Here is a 22,967-nt window from a genome sequence, read left to right as displayed (position 1 = left end):
AGGAGTCCTGTAGCTTCCTGCCGTGTTAACCACTGCCAAGGTATTTTACCTTTAAGCACTTCAGATAATATTTTACTTTTCATCTTTCAGGCCATATGCCCAAACTCTATTGCCGTTCTTTCCAGATATTGATTTTTCTCATTTCTGAGTAACTTACAGGAATATGGAGGGAATTGCCTTCTTATCAGAAACTTATTTTCATGTCTTTCCATCAATAATTCACTGAGCAGATGAAGGAGAGTCAATTTATTCTCCTAAAATGCCCGTCTTCATTTTCTGCCCTGCACCCTCTAGGTAATTGTTGGCAAATTGAGTAATCCTGAGCAAAACTCATTCACCCTCTGAAAATGAGTAAAGAACTGGGAATTCTGCAGAGGTTGTATGATTTGGCAGTGTGTAGGTTTTTGCATTCTGCTACCTTAAAATTACATTTGCACACTTAAGTTTATATGCCTGCTAAGGAGTCCATCTTTTCATATAACATAGATATTCTAGCTGCTCAAATTAAGCTACTTGCTCTATTTTGCAAGTATTTGTGTGTGTTTTAACGTTGAGCTCTCTTTTGAATATATTAAGGATTCGTATGACTGCTGAAGGTTTTTGCTACTGTAGTTATTTTGAATTCGGGAGGATAGTGATGGAACAGCGAGTGACATATAGTTCAAAGCCGAGTTATCGCCAAAGTGGGAATTTGATGTTCCTGAGCGAAGCTAAAGGAATCATTTGCACATCAGACATCATTAAAAACTACTGAATTATAATCACTTGTATGGTTGAAGTTGCTGGTGAGTGATTCCCTACAGACACCTGGTGTATCCTGCAATCAGTTGACATTATCAGTGGAGATGGAGTTGTGACACTTCACGCTTTGAAAGGACTCCTGCATTTCAATCAGTGATCAAGAAGAGCGATATTTATTTTCCCTAAACTCTGAGTGAATGCAATCAGAGTATATTGTCCAATTCTTAGCGTTGGTGATGTCATTACACACAAACTCACCTAGCCATGTGTGTGTCAGAGGAAACAATCACTTTTTTCTGTACTCAGTCTGAGTCCTGGAATAATGATGTTCCCGATTATCTCAGAATTTCTCTCTAGAAAGTCAATAGCAAAATGAGAAAACACAACCATTTAGTCAACTTCTCAGGAAATTCAGATTATCTTCGAGGCTACCAGGGGACAAATCTAATGCTGCTGCCCCATTGTTGGTGGGTGAGTTTAATATTGCCTGTGATTTTTGTGACATTAGCATTGAATGGTCTTAGTGAGTCCCCAGTAACATTATTTCTCAGCAGTCTACTGTTTTGTCCTGCAACTCTGATGTGGCTCTTTTTTAAAAAAAAAAATATTGAAGTATAGTTGATTTACAATATTTTGTTAATTTCTGCTGCACATAATCAAGGTATAAAATATCCTTGTCTCTGATTCTAAAGGTAGAAGTTACTGCCCAGGTTCTTAGCACATGTTTTTCATCAGACCTGTCACGGCATTAACTTCAGCTGATTTATTTGGAATTTACTTATTTATTCAGTTATCCTTTCAAGAGATACTTATTGGATGCCTACTATGTATAAGACATTGTGCCAAGATATATGACTTCAAAGGTAAATAGGACTCAGCTCCTGCCTTCATGAGTTTATAGGTGGGGGAGACATTAAGAAAGAGTGAAGCACATGTTGTGAAAATTGTGCATACTGCTATGGTCTCACCTGGAAGGAAAACATAATAATTAGGATGTGTTCCATTTTAAATAACAGAAACCCAACTCAAGTTGGCCGTTCCAAAAGGGAATATATTGACTCACCAAACTAAAAGTCCAGAGGCAGGTAGCTTCAGGCAAAGCTTGATCAAGGTACAAACATGTGACAAGGACCAGGTTTCTATCTCATTTTCCTCACTAAGGACACTCTTCTCCGTAGGCTCTTTTCTCAAAATCTCAAGGTAGCTGCAACATATTCTCAAGATTACATGCTTCTAGGTTATAGTTAGCAAAAAAGGAAATTCTCTTCCCAGGCAGCTCAAATAAAAGTTTTATAATTTTGTTAGTCATTTTGGCCTCTAAATCAGGTATACATCTCTGAGTTAATTATTTAGAGGGGACATAGAATGTGCTGATTTCTTAGTTTGGTCAGCACTGTTCTTCTCCCTCATCACCTTCCAAGCCAAGGATGGGATCAGTTCAACCAAATTGTATTGTTGGGTGATTTGGGATAATGTGAAGAAGCGTGATGTGGTTGGGAGAGGGAGATGTTAGGACTGGGGCTCAGTGAACTGAATGAGATTTGCCTTTTCCTGAACTAATTGTTCAACCACAAATTGAACAGGCTGGAGTCACAAGCCCAAGCCTGAACCTGGGGGCTAAGTGTTGAGGGTGATTGGAAAGAGGTTGGCCCCATCCAAAGAGTGGGGGAGGTGTCATCCTGTCCAGGAGTGAGAGCAATACTACACAGTAATTTGAGCAGGGAAAGCTTAATATAAAGAATTATTAGCTCTAATAGATTAGAGGAACAAGGAATTGTCTAGGAAGACGTAAAGAGAACTCTAGGGAATCTAGGAATGGCAGATGGAAGGAGTAGCCACTCCCCCCAGGACTGAGATAGAGCACGCTAGGAGGAGCCCACCCCAAACCAGGGCCAAGATCCAGATGTTCCTAGGTCACTGGATGACAGAGAGGCCACTGAAGTGCCACACAAGCCAACGGAACTTGCTAGAAATCTGCCCTTTAGGGTGTCAAGGAAAACTGTGCGTGGAGACACGTCTCACTAGAGGCATTGAACTACAGAATCACCCATGGGGGCCAGCTGGTGTTGGAGGAGCTACCCCTGCTGCCGAGCCTGTCCAGGGAGCACTCCAGGACCAGGAAACAAAACCCCTTCCTCCTCTGTTGCCTGTCAAACACTCTCTTCCTACAAAGCTTAACATAGGAATAAGATGCAGGGCTTCCCTGGTGGTGCAGCGGTTGAGCATCTGCCTGCTAATGCAGGGGACACGGGTTCGAGCCCTGGTCTGGGAAGATCCCACATGCCGCGGAGCAACTAGGCCCGTGAGCCACAACTACTGAGCCTGCGCGTCTGGAGCCTGTGCTCCGCAACAAGAGGCGGCGATAGTGAGAGGCCCACGCACCGCGATGAAGAGTGGCCCCCCCTTGCCACAACTAGAGAAAGCCCTCGCACAGAAATGAAGACCCAACACAGCAAAAATAAATAAATAAATTAATAAACTCCTACCCCCAACATCTTCAAAAAAAAAAAAAAAGAATATATTGTACAACAAAGGAAATATAGCCAATATTTAAAAAAAAAAAAAAAAAAGACGTAAAGGGCCGAGCTACGTGTTCACAGAGCAGGCAGAAAGTACGAAATTTAGATTTTATAACCAGCCTAGGGAGAGAGTGATTCACTGCTCCCAACCGGGATGCTCTTGCCAGAAGAAGGGAGATGGATCCAGGTGGGACAAAAGATTTCACCTACTGAGAGCTTCACAGGCAGAGGAAAGAACAAAGGCATGAGAGTGAGGGAGGGACTTGGGGCATTCACAGTAATATGGTTGATTGATTCTGTTGTTGGAGCAGAGAGGGTGAGGTTGGGAGGGGCAGTCACAGAGTTAGAGAGATACAGGGTGTGGAGTGTCTCCGTTATCATGAGAATTAGTTTGGACTCTACCCATTTGTTTAGACTCTGTATGGATTATGGGGGACTGCTGAGTAGTCCTAAGCATTAGAATCAGCTTCGTGATTTAGCCAAATAATTTTGGTAGCAATATGGAGAAGGAATTAGAAGAGGGGTGAGCCCAACCAAAGAGACAGATTGAGAGATGAGATATGATTAAAATGATCCAGGCCAGTGAATGAAAGGAAAGCTGAGTGAAGGCAGTGGCAGTGTGTCCTGTGAAGGGGTAGATTTTAGAGAAATTAAGAGGTGGAATGGAGACTTACCAGATGGGGCAGGACTCTTAATGAATCTTCATTATCAGCTGATCAGTACAATCCAAACTGGACTTCAGCAGCTTTACAAAACCATCCTTTTTAGGAAACTGAGGCAGCACAGCCCAGGAGTTAAAAGTATGAGCTCTGGAGCAAATTATCTGGGTTCACACCCAGGTTCCTGCACTCTCTTGCTGTGAGACCTCTCAGGCTGGCTGTGTCACCCCTCTGGCTGCAGTCTTTCCTCTGTAAAGAAGAAACAAGAAAACTATCAGCTTCGAAGAGCTGTTTGGGGGACTAAATTAGGTATATGTAAAACATTTGGACCAATGTCTGCTACATCATAAGTAGTCAGGGACATTGTCTATTGTCATTTTTCTTGTACAAGCTGAAGGTAACTTTGGAAATGTATCAAGATGTATTATTGTACTTTATAAAGCATGGCAGTTTATGAATAAGTGATGCTAGCATTTAATCATTCTTGCTTTCTGATGAAATCATTGTCTTCACTTTTGAACAAGGAAACAGAAAATTTAATCAAGAAGGCCAGCTTATCTTTAGGAGGCAGAAAGATAAAGTATGATGTTGCTGAGATATCCATGGTCAAACCAGAGTATATGGCTCAACAAGTAAAGTAGTCAAATATAGAATCTTGTCTTCATTCACTCATTTACTTGGCCAGCTCCTATTTCCAAGATAACATCTTTTAAATTTAAATCCAGATCCTAACAAGAGAGCTTTGTATGACTTATTAGTTTCATTAGTGTCACTTAAAATCCAATCAACTGGATATCAACTGAAGGACCCCGGAATGAGGTCAGTCTGTCCAAATGGAAATGATCATAACAATGATTTATAGCACTGGTATGGGCAGTGACTGTGGACAGGAAAACAGGATCACATGGTCCAGGAGGGGAAACAGACTCCTCTGTTCCTGCTGTCCCCAACCCTGTATGTCTGCCTAGCTCCTAGGAGGTGCTTAATAAGTATTCATACTTAAGAAGTATGAATTCTCAGACTACTTTTTTTACATCAAAATAAGTAAGTGCAGTTTCAGTCAGGAAAATTGGAGACTGATTTGATTTAATGTAATTAATTTATTGTTTTTGGCCACACTGTGCAGTATGAAGGATCTTAGTTCCCCAACCAGGGATCAAACCTGTGCCCGCTGCACTGGGAGCACAGAGTCTTAACCCCTGGACCACCAGGGAAGTCCTGGAGATTGACTTAAAGAGTCTGTCTCAAACAATTTGACAGAGCTGTCGACTAAATAATACTGACAAGTAGGCTTGCTTTGGAAATGGGGGTAAGGGCTATTTCAGACAAACTCTGAGAAGACTCAAGATTTTAAGAGTTTTAAGGGACAAGCTCTGAAAATAATATCTAAATCCACCAAATAGGGAGGAAATTTTAATATCCTGTCTAGAAGTTCACACTTTTCAGCTATCCCCATCCCCAGAACTCAGGCTCTAGTATTAAGGACAGGAAGACCTGCCAGAGCTGAGGGTTCTCATGTTGGTGTTCGTCAGCCCAGGCCGGCCATGGGAGGAGAATAACTGTCTGTAGGGTCCAAGGTCAAGAGGGCATTTATTACAAGGAAGGACGTGGCAGCTGCCTCTAAGGGCCCCCTTTATCACCTTGTTGGAAGTGACTTCCCAATCCAGCACACAGAGTCCCCCAAACCTCCCCTTATAACACCTCCCCCATGAGCACCAGTCTTCTTCTCAGAACCATCACACAGCCTGCCATCTGTGTCCTTCCACTCTTCCCAGGTCCCTGTCACCTGCAGACATTCCAAGAGCAAGATGTAGCCTTTCCTCTTCACAGTCATTCAGGAACAATGCAAATAGGTACGAAAGAAAGATCTTCTATCTTCCATGAAAGATGAGAATGGAAACCTAATTTTATCTGGAGTCTAGATTGAACCGCCCATCACCATCATTCTAAATAACTTCCTTGCTTGCTGCAACTCTTTCCTTAATGAAATGTTAGCCTATTTAGTAAATTTAATGGTACTGTTGTATCTGTGGAGGAAAAGATTTGATGATATCCATTATCACTGGTTTATAGACACTATTCTTTTCCTGCACTCAGTGGAACTTGGTGAGGAAGTTGGATTAGCCACCTTTGTGATTGTGTCAAGTTAAACAAAGGTGTAACTCTATAGTACTATGTTAATCTATGACTTTTTCTAGCCATTTTAATGGTCATTTGGATTACCTGCATTGTCAAACAATGAACTGTCTGTATATTGTCCTTTGATTTGGTCTAAACTACAAGAGCCAATTGGAATTCTGCAGTAGACCCATACATTCTCTATGTATTTCTCATTACTCTTTCAGAGCTACCATTTCTCTTTTTCTACTGCCACTCTCACAAGCCTGTACTAGTTGAGGCCTCTCTACCAGACTCCCTTCAACACTAAGAACTTTTGATTTTGCAAACATAGTTCTGTCTTGTGCCTTATTCACTCACGATTATGTTCTCGGCTATTTCCACTGATTGTTATTCTGTTCACCCTAGTTGATGCCACCTTACATGGCAACAAAGCTTCAAATTCACTTACTTTGCGAGGCTCAATATTTTCTCTTCTATTGGACAGCAAGGCGTAAACTCACCTTAAAATTACAATCCCTTTAGTCCCAGATTTAGAGGTGATGCCGAGAAGACTGGTTGCAGATTTAAGCTATCTCAAACTTTTTGCAGCCCAGGAGTTCCTCCAGTTTTTGTTTGCAAAATATTTCCTCCCCTGAAGATTTCTAAAGGTTGTTTTTCAATTCCATATTTCTTAAGTATATTTTCCTTTATTTTTCTACTTGAAATTAAAAGTCCATATCCCTTATCAAAACCACAACTCAAAATACAATCAATGTAGTATTTTATTTTTTACATCTTTATTGGAGTATAATTGCTTTACAATGCTGTGTTAGTTTCTGCTTTATAACAAAGTGAATCAGTTTTACACATACATATGTTCCCAAATCTCTTCCCTCTTGCATCTCCCTCCCTCCCACACTCCCTATCCCACCCCTCCAGGCGGTCACAAAGCACCCAGCTGATCTCCCTGTGCTATGCACCTGCTTCCCACTAGCTATCTACCTTAAGTTTGGTAGTGTATATATGTCCATGCCTCTCTCTCGCTTTGTCACAGCTGACCCTTCTCCCTCCCCATATCCTCAAGTCCATTCTCTAGTAGGTCTATGTCTTTATTCCTGTCTTACCCATAGGTTCTTCATGACATTTTTTTCCCTTAAATTCCATATATATGTGTTAGCATACGATATTTGTCTTACTCTTTCTGACTTACTTCACTCTATGTGACAGATTCTAGGTCTATCCACCTCATTACAAATAGCTCAATTTCGTTTCTTTTTAGGGCTGAGTAATATTCCATAGTATATATGTGCCACACCTTCTTTATCCATTCATCTAATGATGGACACTTAGGTTGTTTCCATCTCCGGGCTATTGTAAATAGAGCTGCAATGAACATTTTGGTACATGACTCTTTTTGAATTTTGGTTTTTTCAGGGTATATGCCCAGTAGTGGGATTGCGGGGTCATATGGTAGTTCTATTTCTAGTTATTTAAGGAACCTCCATACTGTTCTCCATAGTGGCTGTACCAATTCACATTCCCACCAGCAGTTCAAGAGTGTTCCCTTTTCTCCACACCCTCTCCAGCATTTATTGTTTCTAGATTTTTTGATGATGGCCATTCTGACTGGTGTGAGATGATATCTCATTGTAGTTTTGATTTGCATTTCTCTAATGATTAATGATGTTGAGCATTCTTTCATGTGTTTGTTGGCAGTCTGTATATCTTCTTTGGAGAAATGTCTATTTAGGTCTTCTGCCCATTTTTGGATTGGGTTTTTTGTTTTTTTGTTATTGAGCTGCATGAGCTACTTATAAATTTTGGAGATTAATCCTTTGTCAGTTGCTTCATTTGCAAATATTTTCTCCCATTCTGAGGGTTGTCTTTTGTGCTTGTTTATGGTTTCCTTTGCTGTGCAAAAGCTTTGAAGTTTCATTAGGTCCCATTTATTTATTTTTGTTTTTATTTCCATTTCTCTAGGAGGTGGGTCAAAAAGGATCTTGCTGTGATTTATGTCATAGAGTGTTCTGCCTATGTTTTCCTTTAAGAGTTTGATAGTTTCTGGCCTTACATTTAGGTCTTTAATCCATTTTGAGCTTATTTTTGTGTATGGTGTTAGGGAGTGATCTAAGCTCATACTTTTATATGTACCTGTCCAGTTTTCCCATCACCACTTATTGAAGAGGCTGTCCTTTCTGCACTGTACATTCCTGCCTCCTTTATCAAAGATAAGGTGACCATATGTGCGTGGGTTTATCTCTGGGCTTTCTATCCTGTTCCATTGATCTATCTTTCCATTTTTGTGCCAGTACAATACTGTCTTGATTACTGTAGCTTCGTAGTATAGTCTGAAGTCAGGGAGCCTGATTCCTCCAACTCCGTTTTTTGTTCTAAAGATTGCTTTGGCTATTCAGGGTCTTTTGTGTTTCCATACAAATTGTGAAATTTTTTGTTCTAGTTCTGTGAAAAATGCCAGTGGTAGTTTGATAGGGATTGCATTGAATCTGTAGATTGCTTTGGGTAGTAGAGTCATTTTCACAATGTTGATTCTTCCAATCCAAGAACATGGTATATCTCTCTATCTATTCGTATCATCTTTAATTTCTTTCATCAGTGTCTTATAATTTTCTGCATACAGGTCTTTTTTCTCCTTAGGTAGTTTTATTCCTAGATATTTTATTCTTTTTGTTGCAGTGGTAAATGGAAGTGTTTTCTTGATTTCACTTTCAGATTTTTCTTCATTAGTGAATAGGAATGCAAGAGATTTCTGAGCATTCATTTTGTATCCTGCTACTTTACCACATTCATTGATTAGCTCTAGTAGTTTTCTGGTAGCATCTTTAGGATTCTCTATGTATAGTGTCATGTCATCTGCAAACAGTGACAGCTTTACTTCTTCTTTTCCGATTTGGATTCCTTTTACTTCATTTTCTTCTCTGATTGCTGTGGCTAAAACTTCCAAAACTATGTTGAATAAGAGTGGTGAGAGTGGGCAACCTTGTCTTGTTCCTGATCTTAGTGGAAATGCTTTCAGTTTTTCACCATTGAGGACGATGTTGGCTGTGGATTTGTCATATATGGCCTTTATTATGTTGAGGAAAGTTCCCTCTATGCCTACTTTCTGCATGTTTTTGATCATAAATGGGTGTTGAATTTTGTTGAAAGCTTTCTCTGCATCTTTTGAGATGATCATACGGTTTTTCTCCTTCAATTTGTTAATTTGGTGTATCACGTTGATTGCTTTGCATATATTGAAGAATCCTTGCATTCCTGGAATAAACCCCACTTGATCATGGTGTATGATCCTTTTAATGTGCTGTTGGATTCTGTTTGCTAGTATTTTGTTGAGGATTTTTGAATCTATGTTCATCAGTGATATTGACCTTTAGTTTTCTCTCTTGGTGACATCCTTGTCTGGATTTGGTGTCAAGGTGATGGTGGCCTCGTAGAATGAGTTTGGGAGTGTCCCTCCCTCTGCTATATTTTGGAAGAGTTTGAGAAGGATAGGTGTTAGCCCTTCTCTAAAAGTTTGATAGAATTCGCCTGTGAAGCCATCTGGTCCTTGGCTTTTGTTTGTTGGAAGATTTTTAATCACAGTTTCAATTTCAGTGCTTGTGATTGGTCTGTTCATATTTTCTATTTCTTCCTGATTCAGTCTTGGCAGCTTATGCATTTCTAAGTATTTGTCCATTTCTTCCAGGTTGTCCATTTTATTGGCATAGAGTTGCTTGTAGTAATCTCTCATGATCTTTTGTATTTCTGCAGTGTCAGTTGTTACTTCTCCATTTTCATTTCTAATTCTATTGATTTGAGTCTTCTCCCTTTCTTTCGTGATGAGTCTGGCTAATGGTTTATCTATTTTGTTTATCTTCTCAAAGAACCAGCTTTTAGTTTTATTGATCTTTGCTATCGTTTCCTTCATTTCTTTTTCATTTATTTCTGATCTGATTTTTATGATTCCTTTCCTTCTGCTAACTTTGGGGTGTTTTTGTTCTTCCTTCTCTAATTGCTTTAGGTGCAAGGTTAGGTTGTTTATTCGAGATGTTTCCTGTTTCTTAAGGTAGGATTGTATTACTATAAACTTCCATCTTAGAACTGCTTTTGCTGCATCCCATAGGTTTTGGGTCCTTGTGTCTCCATTGTCATTTGTTTCTAGGTATTTTTTTTTTATTTCACCTTGGATTTCTTCAGTGATCACTTCGTTATTAAGTAGTGTATTGTTTAGCCTCCATGTGTTTGTATTTTTTACAGATCTTTTCCTGTAATTGATATCTAGTCTCATAGCATTGTGGTCAGAAAAGATATTTGACACAATTTCAATTTTCTTAAATTTACCAAGGCTTGATTTGTGACCCAAAATATGATCTATCCTGGAGAATGTTCCATGAGCACTTGAGAAAAATGTGTATTCTGTTGTTTTTGGATGGAATGTCCTATAAATATCAATTAAGTCCATCTTGTTTAGTGTATCATTTAAAGCTTGTGTTTCCTTATTTATTTTCATTTTGGATGATCTGTCCATTGGTGAAAGTGGGGTGTTAAAGTCCCCTACTATGATTGTGTTACTGTCAATTTCCCCTTTAATGGCTGTTAGTATTTGCCTTATGTATTGAGGTGCTCCTGTGTTGGGTGCAGAAATATTTACAATTGTTATATCTTCTTCTTGGATCGATCCCTTGATCATTATGTAGTGTCCTTCTTTGTCTCTTGTAATAGTCTTTATTTTAAAGTCTATTTTGTCTGATATGAGAATTGCTACTCCAGCTTTCTTTTGGTTTCCATTTGCATGGAATAGCTTTTTCCATCCCCTTACTTTTAGTCTGTATGTGTCTCTAGGTCTGAAGTGGGTCTCTCGTAGACAGCATATATATGGGTCTTGTTTTTGTACCCATTCAGCCAATCTGTGTCTTTTGGTGGGAGCGTTTAGTCCCTTTACATTTAAGGTAATTATCAATATGTATGTTCCTATTCCCATTTTCTTAATTGTTTTGGGTTCGTTATTGTAGGTCTTTTCCTTCTCTTGTTTTTCTTGCCTAGAGAAGTTCCTTTAGCATTTGTTGTAAAGCTGGTTTGGTGGTGCTGAACTCTCTCAGTTTTTGCTTGTCTGTAAAGGTTTTAATTTCTCCATCAAATCTGAATGAGATCCTTGCTGGGTAGAGTAATCTTGGTTGCAGGTTTTTCTCCTTCATCACTTTAAATATGTCCTGCCAGTCCCTTCTGGTTTGCAGAGTTTCTGCTGAAAGATCAGCTGTTAACCTTATGGGGATTCCCTTGTGTGTTATTTGTTGTTTTTCCCTTGCTGCTTTTAATATGTTTTCCTTGTATTTAATTGTTTTTTTGTTTGTTTGTTTGTTTTGCGGTGTGCGGGCCTCTCACTGTTGTGGCCCCTCCCGCCGCAGAGCACAGGCTCCGGACTCGCAGGCCCAGTGGCCATGTCTCACGGACCCAGCCACTCTGCTGCATGTGGGATCCTCCTGGATCAGGGCACAAACCCGCGTCCCCTGCATTGGCAGGCAGACTCCCAGCCACTGCGCCACCAGGGAAGCCTGTATTTAATTTTTGACAGTTTGATTAATATGTGTGTTGGCATATTTCTCCTTGGATTTATCCTGTATGGGACTCTCTGTGCTTCCTAGACTTGATTAACTATTTCTTTTCCCATATTAGGGAAGTTGTCAACTATAATCTCTTCAAATATTTTCTCAATCCCTTTCTTTTTCTCTTCTTCTTCTGAAACCCCTATAATTCGAATGTTGGTGCATTTAATGTTGTCCCAGAGGTCTCTGAGACTGTCCTCAGTTCTTTTCATTCTTTATTCTTTATTCTGCTCTGCAGTAGTTATTTCCACTATTTTATCTTCCAGGTCACTTATCCGTTCTTCTGCCTCAGTTATTCTGCTATTGATCCCAACTAGAGTATTTTTAATTTCATTTATTGTGCTGTTCATCATTGTTTGTTTCATCTTTAGTTCTTCTAGGTTCTTGTTAAATGTTTCTTGCATTTTGTCTCTTCTATCTCCAAGATTTTGGATCACCTTCACTATCATTATTCTGAATTCTTTTTCAGGTAGACTGCCTATTTCCTCTTCATTTGTTAGGTCTGGTGGGTTTTTATCTTGTTCCTTCATCTGCTGTTTTTCTATCTTCTCATTTTGCTTATCTTACTGTGTTTGGGGTCTCCTTTTTGCAGGCTGCAGGTTCATATTTCCCATTGTTTTTGGTGTCTGTCCCCAGTAGCTATGGTTGGTGCAGTGGGTTGTGTAGGCTTCCTGGTGGAGGGGACTAGTGCCTGTGTTCTGGTGGATGAGGCTGGATCTTAATTTTCTGGTGGGCAGGTCAATGTCTGGTGGTGTTTTATAGGGTGTCTGTGAACTTATTATGATTTTAGGCAGCCTCTCTGCTAATGGGTGGGGTTGTGTTCCTGTCTTGCTAGTTGTTTGGCATAGGGTGTCCTGCACTGTAGCTTGCTGGTCGTCGAGTGAAGCTGGGTGCTGGTGTTGAGATGGAGATCTATGGGAGATTTTCATCATTTGATATTATGTGTAGCTTGGAGGTCTTTTGTGGACCAGTGTCCTGAAGTTGGCTCTCCCACCTCAGAGGCACAGCAGTGACTCCTGGCTGCAGCAACAAAAGCCTTTCATCCACACGGCTCAGAATAAAAGGGAGAAAAAGTAGAAAGAAAGAATTAGTAGAAGTAGAATGAATGAAAGAACAAAAGAAAAAAAAGAAAGGTGGAAAGAAAGAAAGGAGAGAGGGAGGGAGGGAGGAAGGAAGGAAGGAGGGAAGGAAGGAAAAAAGAAAGAAAGAAGATAAAGTCAAATAAAATAAAGTAAGATAAAATATAATAAAGTTATTAAAATAAAAAAAATAATTACTAAGAAAAAAAAAAAAACAAAAAACACGGACGGATAGAACCCTAGGACAAATGGTGGAAGCAAAGCTATATAGACAAAATCTCACACCGAAACATACACCCTCACAAAAAGAGGAAAATTGGAAAAAATAATAAATCTTGCTCTCAAAGTCCACCTCCTCAATTTGGGATGATTCGCTCTCTATTCAGGTATTCCACAGATGCAGGTACGTCAAGTTGATTGTGGAGCTTTAAACGGCTGCTTCTGAGGCTGCTGGGAGAGATTTCCCTTTCTCTTCTTTGTTCTCACAGCTCCCGGGGCTCAGCTTTGGATTTAGCCCTGCCTCTGCGTGTAGGTTGCCGGACGGCGTCTGTTTTTCGCTCAGACATGACGGGGTTAAAGGAGCAGCTGCTTTGGGGACTCTGGCTCACTCAGCCTGGGGGGAGGGAGGGGCACGGAGTGCAGGGCGAGCCTGCGGCGGCAGAGGCTGACGTGACGAGGCGCACCGTGCGTTCTCCCGGGGAAGTTGTCCCTGGATCCCGGGACCCTGGCAGTGGCGGGCTGCACAGGCTCCCCGGAAGCGGGGTGTGGATAGTGACCTGTGCTCGCACACAGGCTTCTTGGTGGCGGCAGCAGCAGCCTTAGCGTCTCATGCCCGTCTCTGAGGTCCGCGCTTTTAGCCACGGCTCGCGCCCGTGTCTGGAGCTCCTTTAAACAGCGCTCTTAATCCCCTCTCCTCGCGCACCAGGAAACAAAGAGGGTAGAAAAAGCCTCTTGCCTCTTCAGCAGCTCCAGATTTTTCCCCGGACTCCCTCCCGGCTAGCCGTGGTGCACTAACCCCCTGCAGGCTGTGTTCACGCCGCCAACCCCAGTCCTCTCCCTGCGCTCCAACCGAAGCCCGAGCCTCAGCTCCCAGCCCCGCCCGCCCCGGCCGGTGAGCAGACAAGCCTCTCGGACTGGTGAGTGCCGGTCGGCACCATCCTCTGTGCGGGAATCTCTCCGCTTTGCCCTCCGCACCCCTGTGGCTGTGCTCTCTGCGGGCGGCTCCGAAGCTTTCCCCCTCCGCCACCCGCAGTCTCCGCCTGCAAAGTGGCTTCCTAGTGTTTGGAAACCTTTCCTCCTTCACAGCTCCCTCCCACTGGTGCAGGTCCCATCCCTATCCTTTTGTCTCTGTTTATTCTTTTTTCTTTTGCCCTACCCAGGTACGTGGGGAGTTTCTTGCCGTTTGGGAGGTCTGAGTTCTTCTGCCTGCGTTCAGCAGGTGTTCTGTAAGAGTTGTTCCATGTGTAGATGTATTTCTGGTGTATCTGTGGGGAGGAAGGTGATCTCCGCATTTTACTCTTCCGCCATCTTCCCCTCATCTCAATGTAGTATTTTATATGCTTTAGGAGTTCAGTAATTATTATCTTTTATATACAAAATATATAAATGTTGAACAAATATTTTTTCTGATTATAAATGTTTCTTGGGGTACTTTTCCCCATTATTTTATTTAAATGTTAATGAATAAATGTTTTCTTTTTAACAAACTAGCATTTCTAGCATGTTTAATAATATTGCAGTACTAACTATCCAGTTATAAATATATTGGATTTTTTTTTTTTTTTTTATCGTTTCAGGTGGAGGAGGCCTTAGAAGCTGTCAAAAATGCTACAAATGAGCAAGACCTTGCAAATCGCTTTAAAGAATTTGGAAAAGAGATGGTGAAACTTAACTATGTAGCTGCAAGAAGACAACAGGTGGGAAAGATTTTGGAAATCTAGGGGAGAAAGTGAGTGAGTTTAAGTAACCTTGTAGTTTTGTAGGCCCGGACAGTGGATCAGCTGCACCTGCCGGCTATCAGATCATCAGATGCCTTAGGAACCTGTGATCACAAAGGCATCTTCCTACTCGGGCCCGTTCTGGCCCTACCGTACCGCGCTGGTACTCCCTGGGTATTCTCGGGCCCCTGTGTGCTTACAGTAGGTCACAGGCCAACTGCTTCACTGGTGGGAACCACCACGCCAGCCCTACCACACTCTAACCTTTCTTTTTTTTTGACTTTTATATTTTTTTTTTATGGAAGTATAGTTGATTTACAATGTTGTGTTAACTTTGGCTATACAGCAAAGTGATTCAGTTATACATATATTGATATATACATTTTTAAATATTTTCTTCCATCATGGTTTATCTCAGGATATTGAACATAGTTCCCTGTGCTATACAGCAAAACCCTGTTGTTATGCACTTCATGTGTAATTGTTTGCATCTGCTAACCCCAAACTCCATCACTCCCCCCCCACCCTCCCCCTTCACAACCACAAGCCTGTTCTCTATGTCTGACCACACTCTAACCTTTTGTTCACACTTGGAAAATCTCCCGATTGAAATATAAAGAATATCAAACTGTGGTGTGACCACTCCCTGGGCACTGTCCTTAGCCCTCACTTTTTATCTCCCAGCCCTGTGGACAGCACCGTGCATATACACACCCCAAGTGTGTAGTATGTACAGTGAAACTTTTATCCAAGAGATTAAGTAAACACGAAGAAAAATAGAGAAAAGGCAGAGAGAGAGAGAACGAGAGAGAGAGAAGGGAATGGACAGGGGAGGGAGAGCACAGGTAGCGAGTCACTTTGATGAAGGTGGTTGACCTGGGGTTTTCTTTGCCTCCCTTTTGTCTCAGGATGACACCCTCCATTTAGCCAGCTCTATTTGTTCAGTAGGTACCATCAGAATTTAGTTTCCAAAGAGTGCGTCCTTTTCTTTCTTCTTAGAAAAAAACATCTTTAAATGTGGAGAGGTTAGTTAAAATCCTATTCATCCATCTTCTTGACTATTCTCAGGATTCTTCAACATTTTGGGCACTTCCTAGTGACTTTTTCTAAGGTTCTCTGTGATTCTCTGTGACCAACAGGAGAATTCTAGTGAACATTTGTTGAGTGTTCATCTGTGCCAGACTGAAGTGACACCCGTATTACAAATTGACCAAGATCTAGTCCCTTCCCCTAAAGAGCTTCCAGTGTCCTTTGTGGTGGGCACACAGTCATGATTTTAGTTCAGGCGATTATTTTTAAGTATTTTGTTATCAGCAGAATCCTTTGTTCAAGTGGAATCTTGTGTGGTAGCCCACAATGTAATGTGGTTAGGAGCGAAGTTACTCTGAAGCACAGGTTTGAGGCCCAAAAGCCACTTAGCTTGTTTAAACAACTGAAAAAAAAAATGCATTGAATCTTGATTTCAGTGACCAATGGGGAGGCTGGGGAGAAGGGTGGGTGCCAGGACACTCAGAGTCCTGTAGAGTGTTTGGATTTTATTGTAAGTGAATGGGTAGTAGTTGAATAGTTCAGAGTTTGGTATCAAAGTCTCAGATTTACAGTTTAATGTTATTCTAGGTACGTTGCAAAGATGGGGGTAGCATGGAAGAGGAGAGACTAGTTGTATTTGGGAGGGGGCTGAAGTCATCTAGGTGAGCGATGCTGGTGATTCTGGAAAATCTTTATCAGAAGTTCAGGCTCTCGTTCAATTCGTCCAAATGAATTTGGTGAGGAACGCAAAACACAGAGGAAAAAATAAATACACACACTGAGTCTGAGGCGCAAAGAGAACAAAGACACAGTTTATTCAGGACAGAAGCAAAAGTTACACACTCAGAGAAGCGTGTGGGCATCCTCTAGAGTGAGGGGTGCCACCCAGGGTTGTAGATCCCGTTTTTGTCTTATTTTTAGCACTTTGAATGGGTGAGGGTCTTTTTGATTAGGGGGGAATATTCTTTGAGCAGAGGGTTGAGGTGTGGCCTGGATTTGCACCAGGTTGCATCAGCTTCTGGTCCTGTGCGTTTGTCTCCTGAAGCCACCCTACATGCACTCTAGGAGCTGTTTTCCCTTAAATTGTCCCTTACTAGTTGAGTGCCACACGTGGAAGGTCCTATAGGGTCATCAGCAACCTGTGCATTTTTATTGCACATGCTCCATGGTTTTTCATGGTCAGAGTTTCTTGCTCAGACGCTACAAAGTTTCTGTTTTAGATGCCATTCCTCCATGCATCATGGCCTCAGTAAGGGCAAAACAAGGAGGTAGCTTTGCCTTCTGACTCATGCCTGTACATGAGGAGGCTGTCCTGGGGCCCAGCTGTGTCTTTTCTGCCTCAGTGGTGGTCTCAAATAGCTTGGCAGCAGTACCGGTGGAGAAAAGCATAGGGAATCCACGTTTATTTTGAAAATAGTACACTCAGGACCTGCTGTGCAATTGGCTGTGGGAGTTTAGGGAGTGACAGCAACCAGTTCACATCTGAGGTTCTGTTTGAGCAAATGGATAGATGGTGAGGAATTTACTGAGATGGGTGAAGACTGGAAAGGGACCAGTGAGGGTTCGAGATCAAGATTTCATACTTAGATGCATTGATTTTGAGATGCTTGGAAAATCCATGTAGAAATGTCAAAAGGAGAGAGATGTGGGTTGGAGATGGAAACAAGTCATCAGCATGTAGCTGGTATTAAAATCCACAGTAATATATGAGATATTCATCTGAGAATGCCCATAAATATAATTTATTTTTATCTCATAAACCTTGTTTTAACTAATTGCTATTTCACACTCTTTCAAGAAAATGTAGGAAAAAAAGTAGAATTAAAAGAAGAAAAAATATTGTATAACACTCTACCAGCCACAGAAGTGTCGTGCTAATATTTTGGTATATTACTTTTCAGTTGTTTATCTTCATATTGTAACATATTTACAATCATACCGTGCATACAAATAGGTGTAAAGTGTTCTTCTTTATCTTATAAATATTACCCATTTTATTATTTTTATAGAAACTTCTTTTAATATCCACATAAAGAGTCCATCAAATGAAAACTTCAATAGTCTACTTAACCAATTCTTCATAAATCAGCATTTACATTGTTTACAGGTTTTATTCATGTGACTAAAAATGTTTCTAAAAATATCTTTATGGAAAGAATTTCCCACCTCCTTTTTCTCACTTTCATATTTAGATTTTTTTTTTTTTTTTAGTATAGATATATCCCAGAATGGAGTCTAAGGTTTCTGGACCAGGTGTTCTGGAGGTTAATAAGACCCTTCATGACTAGTTGGGAGGAAACTTCTACCTGCACCACCTGTATTATTGACCAGTGTAGAGGATACCCTCACATGTTGGTTCCCGATTTATCTGTGTTGATCTTTAGGGCTAAAAATAAGTCATCCCAATTTAGAAATTGTGTTGGCTGGCATAGATCTGTTAGTGCTTAAGCAAAGGGAGATAGATGGCTCAGTTAGTTATTTACTACTTAATGTCAGTTTGTCTTGACAATCTTAGATATCAAATATAATGTGCTTGTCTCAGAATTATTTTGACCCATGGAAGAGATGTAATTCACTGTTTCCAGGTCATCCATCTATCATGTACCAAGTGAACAAATAGGAATAGAACCCCAGTGGTTCAAATACCCTCTAATGATAGATTTTGAAGCTAGAGAAATTTTCTCCTAGAGGTACTCAGCTGGCAGTCCTACATGGTCCTCAGAGAACAGTACTGCCTTTAACATTTCCAAAAATGCTGTGAACCTTTTCTTAACAATACCCTTTAAAGCTGAAAATAAAGAGACTCTCCAGTGGTACTATTTTGACATCCCAAACTAAGAAAGCAAATCATCTTTGATCGATTTTTTTTATTATTCCCTAAACTCAAATGAGTGATCCGCCATCAAAAGTAGTTTTAAAAAAAAACGAACCCTGTGCTGAAAATGATAATGAAGCGACAGTGATGCACTAAGCAAAATCAGAGGAGTTCGATTTCCCATGTTTGCGATTGTAATTGAATGTGGAGTCAGGCACAGTATCAGAAAACTGAAGTTTGGGTTTTCCATCTGCTGATAACTAACTCTGATCCATTCAAGCCACTTACCTTGTTGGTGGCTCAGTTTTGACATTCTTGCAGCAATATTTATTGAATGCATTTCATGGGCTAGATACTGTGCTGTTGCCTAAAGAACCACTGAGCAAGATAGCTAGGGCTCTCTGCTCTCATTAGGCATACAGTTTAGGAGAAAGACATATACTTAAATAAGTAAATACAATAAAGCATTGATGAGTATTAATGATAGGAGGGAAGAGGGTCTTGTGGGAGCAGATAGAAGAGTTGTATGGAGAGTAGGTTCTCAGAGGATGGGCCCCATCAGGGGAAAGGATAGGGTGGAAGAGGGATGCTCAGATATCTCACATAGAAAGAACAGTACGTGCAAAGTCTTGGCAGCTAGAGAGAAGAGAGAGGAGATGGTTTCTAAAATTCAGTGGTCCTAGATGTCTGTGACTTTAAGCTCTATTACAGACACTTCCATGGCAAGCTTCATGGAAGTGACGGGTTTGTGTTTTGCACACACAGGAGCTGAAGGACCCTCATTGTCGGGATGAGATGGCAGCCGCCCGAGGGGCTCTAAAGAAGAACGCCACAATGCTGTACACAGCCTCCCAAGCCTTTCTCCGGCATCCAGATGTTGCCGCCACCAGAGCCAACCGAGATTACGTGTTCAAACAAGTGCAGGAGGCCATTGCCGGCATCTCCAATGCTGCTCAAGCTACCTCGCCCACCGACGAAGCCAAAGGCCACACGGGCATCGGGGAGCTGGCTGCGGCTCTGAACGAATTTGACGTAAGCATCTGGGTGATATACCCAGAAGGGCGTGTGTTTTCACTGAAAAAAATGTTTTGGGATGAAGGGCCACCAAGATAATATACATTGATTTACCTCTCTTGAGGCTTTTGATAGTAAGTTAAACTACTTGATGTATGACTGTTACTAGGAATCCGACATCTTGGTAGAACCTAGTTTACTGGTCTTTAAGGGAACTAACAATTGTGTTAAAGAGGACCTGATCCCATGCAGGTAGAAACCTTGAACACGGTAACTTTCCTACACCACAGGCTATTTTAGGGACAGTTTATCATTTGCAGGATGATCTTTATAATTAAAGAGGCAAATGTCATAGGCAGTGTAGATGTGGATTGCCTCGATGCTGTTTGGGTGAAGAACTGCTCTCAATTTCTTCATTTTCAATCAGTGGTGAGCAGACTCCACTGCCCTCTCATCCCATCCGGGATCCTGGTCTTCCTCGCATCAGCCTCTCTGGGTGGCACCTCTGCTAGTCCCGTGAATGACCCACATTCTGAACCTACTATTTCTAGGGGTGTGTCCCAATGAGGGAAGCAGTAGAAGGATGGCTCACTGTGCCATAGTCATGGCAACCGAATGAATGGAGAGGTTGCATGTCATCAACAGCCTGGGATGACAGCTCTCACTGCCCCTGGGCCAGGATATAGCCCACCTGTGAGAAGGTGGAATTCAGTTGAGTTCATCCCATGTTCAGTGAGAGCCTACATGTGTTGTGAGCTAAAAACATTTATAAATAATTAGTATCTGCTTTTAAGAGTTATATTTTCCCTTAGAGGAGATGAAGGATGCAGAAATGTACTGAAACCCTTTAAGTGATAAAATACAATGTAACAGGAATTCATAGGAGAAGAATTGGTTACTTAACAGCTGTGGAGAAAGATGATGAGTTTGCTTTTGGATATGTTGACATGAATTTTTGGCAGGAGATGACTGGCTGCCTGCTAGAAAATAGAACCAGGAGCAAATGATTGTTAAAGGTATGGAGATGGATGATATAAAGGAAGGATAATTATAACACTTTATACACAGATAATTCTTTCCAGTTTTCACAGGCATCTCTCTTCTTTCTTTTATTTTTTCAGTTAGTCAAAAAAAAATACATATATTGAACTCAGACCATATATATATTATTTCCAAAGTTTCTAAAATAAGGATTAAATACAATAAATTTCAAGTATTTACCACAGAAATTAGGCCTTAACATGTAGTGTATTCACAAAGTTTTAGGAGACAACAGAAAATTCATTGGAACTAATAAGATACTTCAGTGAGGTTATTGATATTAAAATAAAGATATAGAAGTTACTAGATTTCCATAATGTAAAAAAAAAATAGAATAATAGAAAAGAGATCCTGTTCACAAAGTAAACAATAAAAATAATTTGTTGGCTTTATTTCACTACTTAATTTTATTTCTTTATTATGTTAGAAATAATCCTGATACAAATGTAGAGGATCTAAGATAGAAAATTATATTACTTTACTGAGGGGTAAGTTGTACTTTTTGGTAAATGATGTCATGATCCCAGGTAGGAAAAACTATTGACCCTATCAGTTTTTATAATATTCAGACAATCTGTATAAAAATTCTAGGAGGGTTTTTTTGGAACTTGACAGAGTGATGATAATTTTTTTTTCCTTTTATTTTTTCTGGGTTAAGAATGAATGAGCCCATAATTTAAAAAAACAAAAATGAGCAGGTCATGCACTCAGATATTAACACATTACAATGCCACTTAATTTTTACTGAGTGCATTAGAATAAAATTGTCTCATCGTTAAACAGAATAGAAGATTATAACATTAACTACAAAATTATTTTATGAAATGATGCTTTCTTTTTTTTTTTTTTTTTTTTCGCGGTACGCGGGCCTCTCACCGTTGTGGCCTCTCCCGTCACGGAGCACAGGCTCTGGACACGCAGGCTCAGCGGCCGTGGCTCACGGGCCCAGCCGCTCCGTGGCATGTGGGATCTTCCCAGACTGGGGCACGAATCCGTGTCCCCTGCATCGGCAGGTGGACTCTCAACCACTGCACCACCAGGGAAGCTCTGAAATGGTGCTTTTTAAAATTAAAGAATATTTAGATTTTGACACAATTACACTTTTATAATCATAGTTTATTTTATAATCAAAAAGTAAACAATAAAGCCTAAGTGAGAACCTGGTAATAGAGTAGATATGCAGCATACAGAGGACTCTCTTGAAGGAATGTCCAGACTCTTCACCTGCTGCCGCCTTCTGCCCGAGAGCGTGGTGACTGCAGCTTCCCATTCTCTTTGTATCTCAACCATTTTCATTGTATCTCAACCATTTTCATTAAAAGGAGCTTTTACCTGCAGTGAATTTAACAATTGAGGCATCATTTGGGTTATTATGGCTTTGGATTCAGAAAATAAAACTTAGGCCATGTGGGAAAAGTCTACTAGTAAAGTATGTTGGAGTACTTTCCAACTGTTCTAATAGGTTGGTATCTTCTCATTATGGACAAATAGGCTTTGGGAGGTTAACATATGAATGCAATAGTCAAAGATTTTTTTTTTATAAAAAAAGTGGCATATTAACTAAGTCACTATATTTTATTAACTTTATCTGTTGCTATGTGTCATTATAAATATTAACTAAGTGATGTTTATTACTTATATTAACTCAGTATCTTATATGTTAACTAATTGTATATTATATTAGCTTAGTATATTAACCAAGTAATATTGTATTATTAAATGTATATTAGTTCTCAAGCTATGTAAATTGCATGCAACATTATCTAATGTTTAAAATTGTATTTCTCAGATGTTGACAGAAATCAACATGTGGAGCTCTCTCAATTAGCAATTCATAGATAGTAATCCCATTTGGTGTGGTTCTCTAAAAACAGTTATTTAGTAAATGAAATTGATTTCAGTACTTTCTCAAAAGTAGTAATGCTAGTAAAATATTATTATTTAAAGATATAATGTAATTAACCAGTTGTAGGTTTTTTATCATTTCTGACACCAGCAAACCTAGACAGTCCTTAATGATATTTGAAAATCTCTCACTAAAATAATGTTCCATTTCTCTTTGTAACAGAATTATACATTTCTGTTCTATATTTGCATAATGAATACCTCGGTATTTTTTATTTCCCAGGCGTATTGACTTGAAGTTGATTTAGAATTCACAGGCATTTGTCTTAAATCCTAAATGCTATTCTCAGATATTAAACAAATTGATATTACATTGGGTGGGAAACTCACTAACACTTCCTGTGATTTACTTTTCTGATAATATCCCTTACCGGTGCTTGGTTTGGTGGCTTGCCAATGTAATAGGGATTTGAAAAAGTCAAGCAACTTTGAGATTCTGAAGTGAAAAGAACCGTACAAATACAAAATATATTTTCAGTCATCCCCTAATGCTGAATTTGAAGTCCAGACCATTTCATAATAATAGTCATC

General features: G+C 40.2%; 1 protein-coding gene across 2 annotated transcripts in view; it reads left to right on the top strand.

Annotated features, from left to right (window-relative positions):
• Positions 1-22,967, top strand: part of CTNNA2 (catenin alpha 2) — a 1,193,101-nt gene that overhangs the window by 374,785 nt on the left and 795,349 nt on the right. For both annotated transcript variants that reach the window (XM_030837530.2, XM_030837533.2), the window contains exons 5-6: positions 14,492-14,611; positions 19,242-19,508. In XM_030837530.2, the coding sequence (XP_030693390.1) occupies positions 14,492-14,611; positions 19,242-19,508 (387 nt within the window). The remainder of the gene's footprint in view (positions 1-14,491; positions 14,612-19,241; positions 19,509-22,967) is intronic.

The sequence above is a fragment of the Globicephala melas genome, chromosome 12 (assembly GCF_963455315.2).
Source record: "Globicephala melas chromosome 12, mGloMel1.2, whole genome shotgun sequence".
Classification (NCBI taxonomy): Eukaryota; Metazoa; Chordata; class Mammalia; order Artiodactyla; family Delphinidae; genus Globicephala; species Globicephala melas.
Note: the sequence above shows the minus strand (reverse complement) of the source record. Positions and strands in the feature narration are given on the sequence as shown.